Source organism: Haliotis rufescens, unplaced genomic scaffold (genome assembly GCF_023055435.1).
Source record: "Haliotis rufescens isolate VD_foot unplaced genomic scaffold, xgHalRufe1.0.p SCAF_7, whole genome shotgun sequence".
NCBI classification, from domain to species: domain Eukaryota; kingdom Metazoa; phylum Mollusca; class Gastropoda; order Lepetellida; family Haliotidae; genus Haliotis; species Haliotis rufescens.
This window is the reverse complement of record NW_025964361.1, coordinates 57,103,589-57,119,869: the sequence shown is the minus strand read 5'-3', so window position 1 is coordinate 57,119,869 and position 16,281 is coordinate 57,103,589. Positions and strand designations below refer to the sequence as shown.

At 38.8% G+C, this 16,281-nt stretch overlaps 2 protein-coding genes across 11 annotated transcripts in view; one reads left to right on the top strand and one right to left on the bottom strand.

The window, feature by feature from the left end:
* LOC124122199 (neurobeachin-like) overlaps nt 1-7,493 on the top strand; it is a 244,798-nt gene extending 237,305 nt beyond the window's left edge. For all 6 annotated transcript variants that reach the window (XM_048387655.1, XM_048387658.1, XM_048387659.1 and 3 more), the window contains 2 exons: nt 35-186; nt 1,849-7,493. In XM_048387655.1, the coding sequence (XP_048243612.1) occupies nt 35-186; nt 1,849-1,942 (246 nt within the window). In that variant the 3' untranslated portion in view covers nt 1,943-7,493. The remainder of the gene's footprint in view (nt 1-34; nt 187-1,848) is intronic.
* Nucleotides 7,494-8,672: 1,179 nt separating this feature from the next.
* Nucleotides 8,673-16,281, bottom strand: part of LOC124122194 (E3 ubiquitin-protein ligase HERC2-like) — a 150,968-nt gene continuing 143,359 nt past the window's right edge. For all 5 annotated transcript variants that reach the window (XM_048387867.1, XM_048387868.1, XM_048387869.1 and 2 more), the window contains 4 exons: nt 15,428-15,590; nt 14,309-14,414; nt 13,735-13,947; nt 8,673-13,299 (listed from right to left, as the gene is read on the bottom strand). In XM_048387867.1, the coding sequence (XP_048243824.1) occupies nt 13,024-13,299; nt 13,735-13,947; nt 14,309-14,414; nt 15,428-15,590 (758 nt within the window). In that variant the 3' untranslated portion in view covers nt 8,673-13,023. The remainder of the gene's footprint in view (nt 13,300-13,734; nt 13,948-14,308; nt 14,415-15,427; nt 15,591-16,281) is intronic.

Here is a 16,281-nt window from a genome sequence, read left to right as displayed (position 1 = left end):
TTGTACTATGGATGATGTTAATCTTGTTTTTCAGTCAATGATCCTCAGTCGTGACGGCCAGTACTTGATGATGGGCGGGGACGAGGGCATGGTGGAGGTGTGGCGGTCACATGACTTCACGTTACTGTACACGTACCCCACCTGTGACAGCAGTATACGCTCACTGTCTCTCACACACGATCACAAGTAAGTCAATATCAGTGTTTAGTTCAATGATAAGTTGTATGATTGGAGTCTGAATCTGCCACCAGCAAACTATGCCGGTCATAAAGGGTTGATTGTCTGGCCCAGTCTCGATTATTGACAGGCCGCCATCATATAGCTGGAATATTGCTGAGTGTGGCATTGAACAACATACAAACAAACGTAAGAGGTGACTATATGGATTAGTCGGGCTCGGTGAGTTGGTTGATATTCGGTCATTGTATCCTGTCAACATGGGACATTGCTCACATTATCAATCACTGGTTTGTCACTGGTCTGCTCATATTATCAATCACTGGTTTGTCACTGGTCTGCTCATATTATCAATCACTGGTTTGTCATTTATTTGCTCACATTATCAATCACTGGTTTGCCTGGTCCAGACTCGGTTATTTACAGGCTGTCATCGTATTGCTGGAATATTGCTGTGGGCAGCTGTAAGCAACAAACAAACATATCTTTGCATGGTTCCATGGTGATCATGCTGCAACCATTTTAGCATGTTGGATGTGAGGCTACATGATTACATCTTTGAGGGCTCTGTGGTCTGGTGGATAGAGCGTCTACCCTGGCATTCAGCATTAAGGGGTAAAACAAGGGTCAGCCCCTAATCAGTTCACTGTGTCCGAGTGGGTTATCCATGTTAAACTGTGGCATGGTATCTCAGTGTTGTGGCACTATAAAACCAGCATATATCTGGACCAACACAAACAGCCACAAACATCTGCACATTTCTATACAAGTGAAATAATCTTGAACGCAACATTAACCCCCTTTCACCTCACCTGCTGCATGACCTTTGTGCAAACCCACCATTGCCTGATGGTGAAGCAGTGTGAAGTGCAGATGACCACAGGGCTGGGGTATGTGTTGCATGAGACGTATTGCTGTTTGTGTGATCTGAGTTCTCACAGCTCCAAGCTCTGGTTTCGCTCTCTGTGGAACCAGGCCGTCCCTTGATTGGTTGGTTAATAATAGTGACTACGTCGTAAAACGGTGGTATATATTCACAGCAAGGCTAGACACGACCACTGGTCTGCTCGTCCGAGACAAGTGAAAAGCTGGACAGACTAGTTGTTTTCCCTAAACTCTAGATGTTTTCCATAACCACAAGTCACAAGTTGGATGTGACTAATGGTGCCCCCAACCCACCCCCCACCGAAATTATGTTCTGTTGCTAATTTTGAATACTAAATTTTGGTCTTTGGTACTGTGGCTAATATTGAATACTAAATTTTGAACTTACGTTCTGTTGCTAATTTTGAATACTAAATTTTGAGTCTTTGGTACTGTGGCTAATATTGAATACTAAATTTTGAACTTACGTTCTGATGCTAATTTTGAATGCTAAATTTTGGTCTTAGGTACTGTGGCTAATACTGAATACTAAATTTTGAACTTATGTTCTGTTGCTAATTTTGAATACTAAATTTTGGTCTTTGGTACTGTGGCTAATATTGAGTACTAAATTTTGAACTTATGTTCTGTTGCTAATTTTGAATACTAAATTTTGGTCTTTGGTACTGTGGCTAATATTGAGTACTAAATTTTGAACTTACGTTCTGTTGCTAATTTTGAATACTAAATTTTGGTCTTAGGTACTGTGGCTAATATTGAATATTAATGTCTCTGTCTCTATTTCAGATTTTTGATAGCAGGATTAGCAACGGGATGTTTACTAGTATTCAACATAGATTTCAACAAATGGCACCACGAGTACCAGGACCGATACACATAGTTCTGCCATGTTGGAGTATACCACCGCTGAGCCTGTCATGTGACCTGATGTGTGACCTCTGACATGAACTATGACCTTGACAGATGAAGGTCAAACGGAAGAAGGTGGCATGCATGATCAAATGTGTCACTTTGCCCTGATGAGCCGACTCCCAACATTGTCAACATATCACACAGATACTGTGTTTCTAGATCCCTTTAGAACAGTGTATAACTGTAATACAGTATTGTTAATAGCGTGTTAATGTATACCAGTGCTTGAAGGAAACATACAAGCTATTTAATCTCTTTCCTGTTGAAAATTCACTTAGACATTTTTTTTCTTACTTGGTTTATGGATCTGCAAAACCTACATTCAACAAATGTGGTTAAAAATCAATATTTTTAATACAAATTTATTTTCTTCATGGGAACTAATTTCAGTAAATAAAAAATGTCAAATTAGGTCATAATAGGAAGGGAAGTAACCCTGTATTTCATCTGTCAAAAAGCTGCGTTTCTTTTAAATTTGCTTGTTCTCTTTGTCACTTTACTCTTTTAAGACTTCACTTAATAAAAAAACTATTTTGATTTCGTTTTATGAAATCTGAAAAAAACCCAGTTTATTAAAAAACCTTTATTCATTATTAACAATAAAAAAAATAGAGAATATACTCAATAATAATATATAACAACCGTGGTATACTAACATATTTCTCAGTCAGAGGTAAACGTAGAACTTGTAGGGTATTTTGAATTTCAAGAAAGTAGCAAGAATTCAGAAACTCTACTTTGAGGAGTAGATTTGAGTTGTAGATTGTTACAAGTTTTTATATTCTTTTTTCCTTGTTGAATATGCTATGTCCACACTCTGTGTCAAGATTCATCCCCAAAGACTATTTTTATATAGATGTCAACAATATATCTGAATGATATATTGACTGCATGATATTGAGATGTGTTTGATGCTTGAGGTGATGAAATGCATTCCCCTCATAACCAGTTGCTTTTGTGCACAGAGAAATGTCTTGGAGCAGTCAAAGATTCCTGATGTTTAGGCCACTGGGTTATTTTCAAATTCTAGACAGTCGCTGATAGATGTTCGTAGGGTGTTTACTATTTATAGCCCACTTTTGGTCTCGTTGCTATGGTTGATACACCTGCCGTTGTCAGGGAAAAGTTGAACTGATACACCGACGCATTTCACTGAAACACACATGTACCAGGAGTCAATACACCCCTTCATACAGGCGCAACAGTTACTTAGAAGAATGTTTAAATGTCATTCTGTAAGAAAACTTAAAGTCTCTCTCAGTGTGCACATTTTTAAGCAAATGGGAAAAAAAACTTGCACATTTACGTACTCCCACAATTGCTTACATGCGACATTCTATTGATGACATCGTACAGCAACATGACGTCCTGCAACGAGGTTACAATGCAGACATAGTAGTTTGAGGAACATAGTATCCCTACTCTCTTTCACTTTCACCATGAGCAATAAGCGACCTGTCATCATTTAGGACCTAGTTCGCTTTTTGTGTGGTATGTTACTCCATATATGTGACAATTTGACTTTCCTCAGCTTTATCGCTTCATTTGGCGATATGCTGACATGAAATACGTTCAAGGAATCATGAAACACGACAGTTCAAGTTGCGTATCGAACGCAAAATGCATTTTGCACCACAACTGAAATTTTTTGGGCAGACATTAATATGTTCACTTAACGCTAGTGTCTTATTGAGTGCGTTTGTTTCACAATTCTAATGGGAAGTGTTTAAGAGAGGTGTGCAGAGTTGCGTCCTTTGGGCATGCCAGAAACCTATGATCGTGGGTTCGAATTACGGTTCGCCCAGATTGTGTTTCTAGATTTGTAAGCACCATTTCTGTGCTTGTGGGTTTCACCAAAGTGGTAGGCATCTGGGACCTGCATCACTTCCGGCTTTCCTCTCACATTAAGCTGACACACCGTCATATAACTAGAATACTGTTCAAATTGGCGTTGAAGCCAAATCACTCACTCATTTAGTATGGGAGTGAAAAATGTGGCAAAGTTCAAAGGCAAGCCCTTGCTTCTAATATGAAATTAGTTCATGTATATTATTAATTGAACAATCCTGCCATTATTATTATTATTATTATTATAATGTCACAGTAAGAAATGTCTCGTCACATTCAACAACTTAATGATATGACAGTCATTGCAATAAGTTCCCATATTTTTATCATAGTAAGGTGTGAGTGATATTGGGAGCCTGATGGAGATTTGAACCATTGGTTACTGAATGAACACCTTCCCATTATTACCATTGTAGGAGATGCACCAAGTGATCGCGACATATTCTCAGGTTTGTTATGTTAAAAAGAAATTCTGAAGTGTTACCATGTGGTAGGACAATAGTATTTAACATGCGTCAATCCAAAATGCTTGTATAAGTAAATAAGCCATAAAACATAATATATGTTGTTTATATCAACTCTGCTTGAATAGCATCTGTGTATATCAACAGCTTTTGTTTAATTCTTCAACTTCACTGCCTTTGTCAGATGTATTGTCAGGATATGATCCTACTTGTAGAACAACTGCTTCAAATCAAGCTCCAGACTTTAAGTGACTGTGAGGTAGGAGTTAAAGGGTAGTGAATTTAGCAAATAATGGAATCTTGCATTGTGCAATTGCTGGATGAGATAAGGTCAATGAGTCAGCCTATCCACACCCTAAATTCCTGTATGACACAGAATCAAGTCATCATGGCGTACGGGTTGGTTGTCTGCTCCAAGCTGTGATGTGGTTAGATTTTGCCTATGCAATTATGAACTAGAGGTCTGCTTGCTGCATTTGTTAGAAGATTTTAACCTTGATGTGTGAATAATGTTCTATATTTGTGTAGAAATGGTACAGAGGCAGTTCCTGGCAGTCTATGACTTGCTTAACCCTCTATGTTCCAATATATGTTTCAAATTGACAATAATTTTTGTTCAAGAATTTTTGGGACAATTTTTTCTTCAAAAATAAAGTTTTATATCTTTTCTGTGAAATAAAGCAATGTGGGATATATTTTGAAGATGTCTTAATCAAATATATTGAATACCCTTGAAAATTACTATGATTTTTAGCTGGTGTACATTCCTTCAAAACCTCGATTAATTCACTAATCCTAGCTCAGAATGATTTAATCTCTGGTAATCCTGGTTGTGAATTAATAGTTTAACATTCCCCTACTAAACCATTTTTCAGAGTTCTATCTGTTGTAAAATGCTTCTTCTTTTTTAAAGATTCAGTTTTGACTGGTGTATTTCTGAATCTGATGTTTTCTTTGTTATTCTCAACATTTAAGGGCACATATCAACTCTGTTAATATAAATTAGTTTGGGAGATTTTAGAAAATGGTAAACAGTTCAACACCATACATTATGTTATATATAGTTACAAGTAGTTTTAGGAACGTAGTCTCACTGAGTGATATGTGCCTGTAAGTGTTTAGGAACATACTCTCAAGCTCATTCCAGTGTTGTGCTAACATTTTGTTCTTATTTGTTATTTGAGCAAAGCTTGCAATATGTTTTGTCAGTTTTCTAGTATTTACAATGGATGGTTTGAGTTGAAATGGTTAAGTTTATAACTGGTTGTATTGTTGATTATTACAGTTTTATTTTGGTGTACATTTGGACTAGCATTCCATGCTTTTTGTTGTTGAAGAGCGGTGTCCCACGAGTCAGGTAGTGAATGCACCGTCATTGCGACTTGCATTTGTAACATGGAAAGACTGGCAATATATTTACCATGCTTTAATTTCCTGATTTACAGTATTGCCGTGGGAGTACTGGCTGTACGAGCTGAGAGTAACATTGCTTAGAAATTGATTGTGGGTGATTGAAATATAGCTAGATTCGTATTTAGTTTGACTGTTTGAGAGTCATGTCATCGGTTTTCTCATTCATTCCTCAGTCAATTTTGGGAAAATTTGTGTGCAGAATAAATTGATGTTATATGTATATTGTTTACTTACTACGGAACTATTTTGTCATCAAAGATATTTGTTCTTGTTTGCCATCAACAGTATGTTGGTTCCCTGTATATTAAGACAGAGATGAATGGTGATTGTCTAGATGTGAGTGGAGGGTGACTGTTCTTGTTGTCATCAATACAAGTCCAAGTATATATTGCTCAAAATGTTTCCTCAACCGAAACTATGACGCATGATATTGTTGTATTAAAAAGTGAGTTATCTCCCTTTAGCAGATTTTTTATTTTAAGTTCCAACAGTAGTGTTAGGGAAAACATGGTCTCTCAGAGTTACCTCCCTTGTAAAAATTTAAGATGTAGTCATATGTACGTGTATAAAAGATGTATCAAAGATTTCAAATTGTGAACATCCTAAGGGGAGATAACTCATTTCTACCTTAAAGTATGGCATCTCTATGTGAGTAGTGTACGTGAGTTGTAGGTTCACTACACAGGCTGTAGCGCTACAAGATAAGCAATTGTATATAAAACCTAGAAGCTAAGAATATGCTGTACAGGTGTCCAGACTGTTGTTCTAGTTCTCAATACGGTTGTGTAATCCTCTGGACTATAGTATTTATTTGATGAGGGGGCTGGGTGAAGTGCTTCTGTGTAAGTTATTCAAAGTGTATATTCTTGATTATCCTGTGCATGTATGGCATACCTTATACAAATGTTGATAATACAGTTTTGTGGTTTTCTTATTAATCAGATGAACTTATTGCACAACATATCAACTTGAATGATTCCAGTGTAAGATAAGGCACAATTCGTATGTATGGTCACTGGCTCAATCTTCTGTTGATTTTGGTTCGGTTGAATCAAATTTTTGTTGAAGTTTGAAGCATGTTTCACATATTGATTCACATTTCAGTTGTCAACATGAGTCACATTTCAGTTGACATGTGAAACATGATTCACATTTTTGGTTGATATGTGAAACATGATTCACATTATCAGTTTTAGTAAAATGTGATTCACGTTTTGGGTTGACATGTGAAACATGTTTCACATTTTGGGTTGACATGTGAAACATGATTCCAATATTCTATATTCACCTGAACCATAAGTATGATGCACCTAAATAATTCTTACTATAACCTTTGTCCTGCTAGACTATATCTATTATATCCTGTGACTTGTGTTTGATCAAGCAATTATGTGATCATTCATAGATTTACATCTGTGATGTTTTAGCTGAGTCAACAATATCAACTAACAATGGCAATAGACTTGAACAAGCAAGTGACCTTGACATTCAGCTGATGACAATTTTCTTTCGTTGCAAATCCTCTGATGCAGTGTTTGAACACGCCATTGTCACAAAATCACCACAGTGAGAAGAATTCCAACCGACGTGTTGCTTCCTTGCTTCTTCATATTTCATTAGCACTCATTGCATGTATTAATTTGTGGATAGTGACCGACGCCACCAGATTGGTATGTATACAAATATGTATAAAAATATCTATGTTCCAGCTTCTCTTCTGTAATGCTAGTAGCAGTTTTAAATAATGTACTCTTATCTAGGAACAAGTTGTCATAATAAAAAATGAAACAAATAGCACCGTGCCTTGTCTTTAGTAACAACCTGTACTTATTTATAGCGACCAGCGACCGCCTCTGTGGTCTAGTGGTAGAGACTCTGCCCGGAGTGTGGAAGGTCTAGGGTTCGATCCAAGCCGCATCATACCTAAAGACGTTAAAAGATAGTACTTGCTGTTACCCTGCCTGGTGCTCGGCATTAAGGGGATAAAACAAGGACTGGTCGGCTCATTATACTGTGTCTGAGTGGGGTATTCATGGGTATAACTATAGCATGGTATCTCAGTGTGCTAGCACTATAAATCTGCATCAGTCCAGACTAGTACCATCAGCCCCCCCCCACACACACATCGCTATATAAGTGTAATAATCTTGGACGCACTGTTATACCCCATTTCACCTCACCTATAGCGATCAGCATGTCCATCTTTCCTCCATTCGTTTTGTGTTTCCAGACCAGAAGTCCAAAACTGTTGACTATTTCTAGATGAAACTTGCAATATAGATCGGACTAGTGTGAAACTGTTGTCTTTTGGTAACTTGGATTTTGAAAAATACTAAACATTATTATTTGTTTCTTCACTGAACTGAAAATATCCAATGGCAGTGAACCAAAAATGGGGTATGAGTAGTCAAACTTCATTTTTGATTGCACGAGAATGGAGGGATATGTCATCTCCTGATCACTTGTTGTATAGGTTAACTCCCTACTTTAGGTTGATATGGACTGTCAAGGGTTGAACTCCATCTTATCCGCAGACAGGGGTGCCAACCGACTTGCACTGAATGGTCCACAGAGACCATGCACATTACGCCACAATGCAAAACCTTGAACTGAGGCTCTCTCCCCTCTTGTCTGACCTCGACGCGCTGCATGTGCTGTGTTGTTATGAACACATATGGGCATACGGAACACATTTATGTTTCAAATTCCAAAATAGCAAAAGGCTAGAGGGGGGTAACCACTTCAGGGGGGGTAATAAAGACATTCCTGTATCCCCTCCCCCACTTCAGGGGGGGTAATAAAGACATTCCTGTATCCCCTCCCCCACTTCAGGAGGCTAATCAAGATATTCCTGTATCCCCTCCCCCACTTCAGGGGGGGTAATAGAGACATTCCTGTATCCCCCTCCCCCACTTCAGGGGGGTAGTCAAGGGCGTCCACTCTCCCCAGCTTTCTCAATACAAACAACCAGCAAATATTTAAATGTTTATTTTTTGTGTAGCTTGATACAAACCATCTGGTAAGTAACCGTTGAGGTTTCAAGATGGAGACACACTGCTGTACAGAATGTACAACGCATCTTCCTCACATGTACAATATTCAATATTTACAATTGCTGAGCACAACAGTTTCACACAAGAAGACACATTTCTTAACAAAATCCAAAACTCATCTAGGAAAAAAAACATGGTAAAACTGCAGTGAGCTTTGTTTTCAAAAACGACAAAAACGTTACTGTCCCAGACAGAACAAAATATTTTGATTGGACAATTTTGTGCACCAAAGATTACTGTGAAATGACATGAATATGGACAGTCATACAACACACTGACATGGGTCTGATAAATTAGATGGAACTTGGACCCAAATGGTACAAAAATGGTACAAAAATGGTACAAAAATGGTACAAAAGCCTAGCATCAATAGGGGCTCTTGTAGACGTAATGTCAACCTCAAACACCAGCCATATTAAATCGGGCGGCCATGAATAAGTAAAATTCAAAGATAAACATGTTATACTTAAAACAGTTAAAAGTTGTCCTTAAATGTGAAATTGACATGATTTGGAATAAATTTAACTCTGATGTTGAATAGAATTTTAATGCTAAGTCAGCATTGTTGTAGCTACATGTATTCAAAGAAAACATACAGAACAAGTGTTATTTTCCTATTATAGAAAAGAGATGTGTTTATTAAAAGATGAAATAATTTGACTTCTTAGACTATAACATAATAATTTTGTTGCTTAACGCTATATGACGGCGGTAGGTAAATAATTGAGTCTGGACCAAACAATCCAGTGATTGACATCATGAGCATCAATCTACCCAATATCCCTTAGTCGTCTCCTACCCACAATAATAAAGATTCATGACTAGCACCGTGGTTTGTATCCAACATTGACACCACATGCAACAGAGTAACAAAGGTCCACTGTGTTAGTTTTGAACTCTCCATCCTAGAACATGTTAAAATATCTTCAAATAAATTATTTCAAATTCAAACTTGATTGTTAATTATTTTAACTTCATAAAGGAATCATTTTTATAAACATATATAAGTTTATAAACTTTAGGACTATCAACAAGCCAATCTAACTTAAACAATTAATAATGAACAGTTTTAAAATCAAATACTATGTAAAAACTATTTTTGAGAAAAAAATATTTGTGTTTTATTTAGAACAATCATGTCTTAACAGACTTTACTTCCTAAAATTAATCTAGCAATATATACAAAGAATACAAACGTAGGGAATATATAGTTCATAAATGATACTGTGTTGCTCAATTTGCTCAATTAACTCACTCATCACACCTCAACTTTCCACTTTCATCACCCCTCAATATCAAATATCAACCTGAAAGAAATCTGGAATTGTATTCTCAGAATCACAAACTGGAACTTCCCCCACCAAAAGTCCTCATCTGATATGGCAACAAAACACAACCAATTTCAACTGTTAATTAATTGTGAGATACAAGATTACGACCATGGTCACACTGTAACATTCATCAAGCTTTCTTTTTTATTGGAGGGGGGTCAATAGATTTTGTGCTGTCAGGAGGTTGAAAGATAAAATAAAAAATAATTATTTATAAAAAATAATGTAAAACTTCCAATTTTAATTATTTTGTTCGCACTCCTCTCACATTTCATCATGATTAGTAATTTAGGAGTTTTTAAGAAAAAATTTCCAAGTCTTTCATTATATTAGTTTAAATAATTTCTCTGAAACCCCAGTAAATTATTCACCTTTAACTAATCATTTGCCTTATTTGGAAACCTTGTTTGAAGTGGCGTCACTTCTGACATGACGGTATTATATGTGGTATTTCTTATAATACAGCCCACAATACACACCAGTACAAGACCTTATGGCATATAGTATATAAGTCTCTTCAAGAATTAATCAGAATCGATGTGGTGCAAGCAACATCTGTTAATTGAGCACGACAGTATCCTTCCACATACAAGAGAGCATCTCAGCACGAGAACATCGCCACCAATCTCACAACATAAATTAAACATCCAAGCTCACTGACACATACATATCACAATAGCTGTCTTGGCATGTTAGTAATGGAGGCATGGAGTACGTCCTTCTGACACCTTACAAAATGTTATTCAAATATCGTCACAAATTTGATAGTAAATGAAAATACATTGAGTAGAAAAGAATACTTGTGATAATTATTACTAATACAAGCATCATGTCTGCCGTGGCAGAGGATTTTTTTAATTTATTACATTGAATTACATACTAAACAAATGGTTGAGTTGGGTTCAAGAACTTCAATTCCGCTTGAAGGAGTATTTCAGTTATATCATGACATTTATGGAAAGCCTAAAGTGATACAGGTCATACACCTACAATTTCAGGGAAATAATTATGTATTCAACAAGACCTGTTGACGTTCATATGGTTTTGTTCAACTATTCAAAAAACAAATATTATTTTTTTTTTTAAAATAACATAAATTTAAAAAAATAATAATAAAAAATATATTAATATCCATATATGCACCAACGATTCCTAGAAGTGCATTTCTAATCCTTTTAATTCTTTATTTAATTCTTATTAGAAAATATGTGTACGGGGAAAATTTCCTATTACAAAATTAGACCAACCAGTTTGACAGTTCGGCTTCACCAGTGAGATCAGTTGCAACACAAAACATCTCTACAGACAACATGGTGTGGATGACCAGTGGCATTAAAATACTAACAAAACTAAAATGAAGTTTACAACAATCTGTCAAACTATCCCAAGCAAATTCCTGATACAGTATCTGTAGTTTCGGAACATGATATGGTAGGAGCTGATATATTGAGAAGAAATCAGTACACAAACATGTTAGTTTATTTTCCACAATTATTAATGAAAGACAGATGCATGATATTAGTTCCCTTTCCTCTTTATATTCCAAATGACATACAAAAGTGTTATAATGAAACAAAAACTGAAACACCAAAAAGATAATATTTATCTTTAAGATCATATCTGCCGTAAGTCATTTTTATTTGCTATGTCATATTTGGCTGTGTGACCTGAACACAAGATTATTACACAGTGTTCAAATATAGGATGAGAAATCAGGGGGCCCCTGTGATAACCCTAATGTTTAATATTACAGATCAAAGGTTCAAACCCCCCTACAAATTTCAAATGCTTCTACGAAGCAAGGTTATTGACCAAACTAACTAAATACTAACTATGACACACATTATCTTGGAATAAAGTCACAATCTTTTTCACCATCTGATTCTCGAATTTCTTGAACATATTTGGGTATATTCCACAAACATTAAATCTGTAGTACAATATATCATTAAGGTAAGTGTTTAACACATTAAGTGTTTCTCATGATATTACATTTTAAAAGCATCAGAGACTCTGATATACAAGAGTAACCAAAGCCAGCCTATTTACAAATAAATAAGTGTGAATAATACTGAAATTTGAGTGAGACAGTGTTCTCGAAATATTATGAATACTAACTTATCATTAATCCCTCCCAATGTATCATGTGGTGGAAGTGGTCAGGTTTTGATTTGTCACAAGTTGACTGCAATGAGCAAAACTGTCAACAACGATGAGATGAAAGACTGAAAATCTTCATAACTGATAATCTTTATAACCTCCTACTAATCAAGATCCGTCCTTGACAAAAATATGGCAACATGTCTTATTGATTCAAATGGCATTCGAGTCATTCATTGCCATCCATCTTGGTTGTCTCCCTTTACAAGATGGCCGCCATCTCCATCAGATTTGAGTTTCAGCTATGGGCTGTATGATCACATGCCATAATTGTGTTCGTATCTGACTGATAAAACTAATCTAAAACTATAACTTACAAATAGTCCAACTATGACAAGTCTAGAACTGTCGTACATCAGAGCTCAAACTTCTAGAGTGCCTCGGCACATTAAGAAGTTCAATGACAGTTCATATACATCTGGCTAGAAACTGCCTCAAAGTCATAAACAACCTGGATTCCACATCTGCTGTTCAATCCATGATAAGGGCCTTCCTGCATCGAAAGCCCTGATTATGGACTGAAATAATCGTATCACAGTCTTGCAAAATAATTATCAATGCAAATCTGGTATGGCTATTCCATACAAAAATATTCATCCAGCAATCTCACAGGTCATTTTATCATTCTCACAAAAAGGTCACCGTTGTCATTCTGATTGTCTCTCAAATGCAAATATCGAGTCAAACATTGCGCCAACATCGAGTCACACTGAGTCAAACAGTTTCCAACTCTTCAAGAAACCTACAAGCTTGGATCCTCTACATCATCTTCAGGGGGAGCTAACTTGCATCTGAATCAACAATCTCCCCTTCGCTCTCTCCACTATCAACATCATCGGTGTCATCGCTGGCCTCGGGTGTGTCATCGTCCATGACGTCGCCAGTCAGGGCAACGCGGGCATAATCATCCGTGTCGATAGACTTGCAGAAGTGGACAGCGTACTTGAGTTTTTCCCGCAGGACAGTCTTGCAGGAGTAGCGTGGCATCTTCAGCAAGAAGAAGCAGGTGTAGCTCTCCGGGAGGAAGTGGTCCGGCGGATTGTACTTGTCCAACACCTGCAGATGAACGCTCATATCAATACTAGATACAGAAACTGTCATATACCCAATGTTTTATATCTCCATCCTATTATAACAATACCCAGGACCCAATCCCCACAATATCTTTCAAACATGTCCATTTTGAAATAGGCGAATATCAATGCAAAGTTACTGATAATGTTTGCTTGTCTGTTGTTTAACGCCGCACTCACCAATATTCCAGCTATATGACGGCAGTCTGTAAATAATCAAGTCTGGACCAGACAATCCAGTGACTGACATCATGACTAGCGATCCACGCAATTGGGAAACGACGACATGCATCAACCAAGTCAGCGAGGCAGACCACCTGATCCCATCGTCTCTTATGGCAAGCATGGGTCGCTGAAAACCTATTCTCTACCTTTGCGGGTCTACTGATAATGTCATCCTGTTTGAAGGAGAACTAACCTGCAAGACAAAGTCTCTTCCTCTGAAGTCGGCGATGGTTCTCGGTAGTCGTGTCCGACCCCAGACAAAGCGGAGGAAGAGTGACCTCTCGGCATTGGTGAACTCCTCCATGACCTCCCAGAACCACTGGATGAGTGGCGCCGTGGCATCGATGCCCTTGTACGTCGCCACGGACTTCAGCAGGTTCAGGGGAATGTCTGGGCTGCCACACACCTGCACAGATGTTACACAGATGTTACACAGATGTTACAGACATTACACAGCAATGTATTAGTCACATGTAGCCTACAAAGTGAAGTTGCCAACAATGGTCGATTGTGAGCAGAAACTGAAGCAGCGACATCCCCACATTTCAGTTCCTCCACACATCACGATTCTGGCTGAATCAATTCTGTTTCAGACACTTCCAGGGAAAACAAAAAGTCTACTGCAGCAGTAGGACATCACAACACACCACCCAACCCCAGATCACAGATTAAATACACATTCCATAGGTAAAGATGAACAATAAAGTTTGATCACACATTGACAGATTTGGCTTCTATAAGGCTTGTGTCGACCAAGCTGGACTCACCATAGTCTCGAGCTCAAATCCAGTGAAGAGAGACAGGAGAGGCACCGGGATCACCTTACTCATCCCCTCTCTCACCCACTTCACCTGCAGGTCGAACTCGTGCAGTCTGAAAACACACGTCACATGTGAGTACACAAAACATCATAGAGACTGACATCATAAACACTGTATACTAAATATGGGAACATGTGTAACACAACTGAAGAAAGAGTGCAATATCCGAGCTATATCACAGAGGCCTGTCAATACCAAGTCAACCAGTGGTTTGAAGCATAAGCACTACTGGGGCAAAAGACCCTTCAAGAATTGGTCTTCAGCAACCCATGCTTGCTGTAAGCGGCGACTAACGGGATTGGGTGGTCAGGCTCGGGTGGTCAGGCTCGGGTGGTCATCATATCTCAACTGCATCGATCGATGCTCATGATGTCAATCACTGGATTTTCTGGTTCAGACTTGATTATATACAGACCACTGTCATATAGCTGGAATATTGCTGAGTGCGGCTTAAATAACAAACAAACAAACAAACAAACAGGGGCACAATGACAAACTGTATCAGCTAACCTAACCATCAGGGCCCACTGTACTAAGTAATCATTGTGCTAAGATTCTTCGAAGCATATCACAAAGTATGGGAGTTATTGTTCCAGCGCTAAGATCACTCTGTGGAAGGAACCTTGACATTCATCAGTCAGCTCTAGGATAAGCAGGAGTAATGGGCGTCTTTTCAGCTCTGGAATCCCCACAAGGATGGATACACTCTATTTTACTTACATGTAAATACTTGGAATTTATTGTCAATGATGTTTTGATAAATTCCATGTATCCTGGTACAGCAGTTTGCACGACTGGTAAAAAAAGTCGCCATCATGGCAACAGACATTGTTATAATATCTGTAATTTCTGTATTTCAAGCTCGTTACCGAGAAACAATGTCACATAATGTACATCAACACTGACTTTGATGAACGTCTTCTGGAGCTCTCCTGGCAATAGGGCAACAATATAGTCAGTCAACTCCCTTGTCTAGGGAAGACGGCAATAATACAACACAAGCCACACCCATTCTCTATTAAACAAAGACACTACACATGCTGTCTGCATCCTGATGCTGTGTACCTGTAGTTCATGGCCAGCTTGATGTACTCTGCGCGGTTGTCGGACATGATGCGCGCGTACTTGGAGCTGAGCTGGATCTCCTGGCCCGTGGCGCTGGGGATGCTGAACGGCATTTCGTTGATCTTCAGGGTCTCCCCATCCATCTCCTTGATGCACATCAACCCTGCGGACACAACAGCTCATACGTCACACGGCCAGCAGGGGAGCCAGCAGGAGATGGAACATCACACAGCGAGCAGGGGATGGAACATCACACAGCCAACAGGGGAGCCAGCAGGAGATGGAACATCACACAGCCAGCAGGGGAGCCAGCAGGGGAGCTAGCAGGAGATGGAACATCCCACAGCCAGCAGGGGAGCTAGCAGGAGATGGAACATCCCACAGCCAACAGGGGAGCTAGCAGGAGATGGAACATCCCACAGCCAGCAGGGGAGCTAGCAGGAGATGGAACATCCCACAGCCAGCAGGGGAGCTAGCAGGAGATGGAACATCCCACAGCCAGCAGGGGAGCTAGCAGGAGATGGAACATCCCACAGCCAACAGGGGAGCTAGCAGGAGATGGAACATCACACAGCGAGCAGGGGATGGAACATCCCACAGCCAGCAGGGGAGCTAGCAGGAGATGGAACATCACACAGCCAGCAGGGGAGCCAGCAGCAGATGAAACTTGTTTGATAGGCATTACTTAGAAGATGAAACATCACACAGCCAGCAGGGGAGCCAGCAGGAGATGGAACATCACACAGCCAGCAGGGGAGCCAGCAGGAGATGGAACATCACACAGCCAGCAGGGGAGCTAGCAGGAGATGGAACATCACACAGCCAACAGGGGAGCCAGCAGGAGATGGAACATC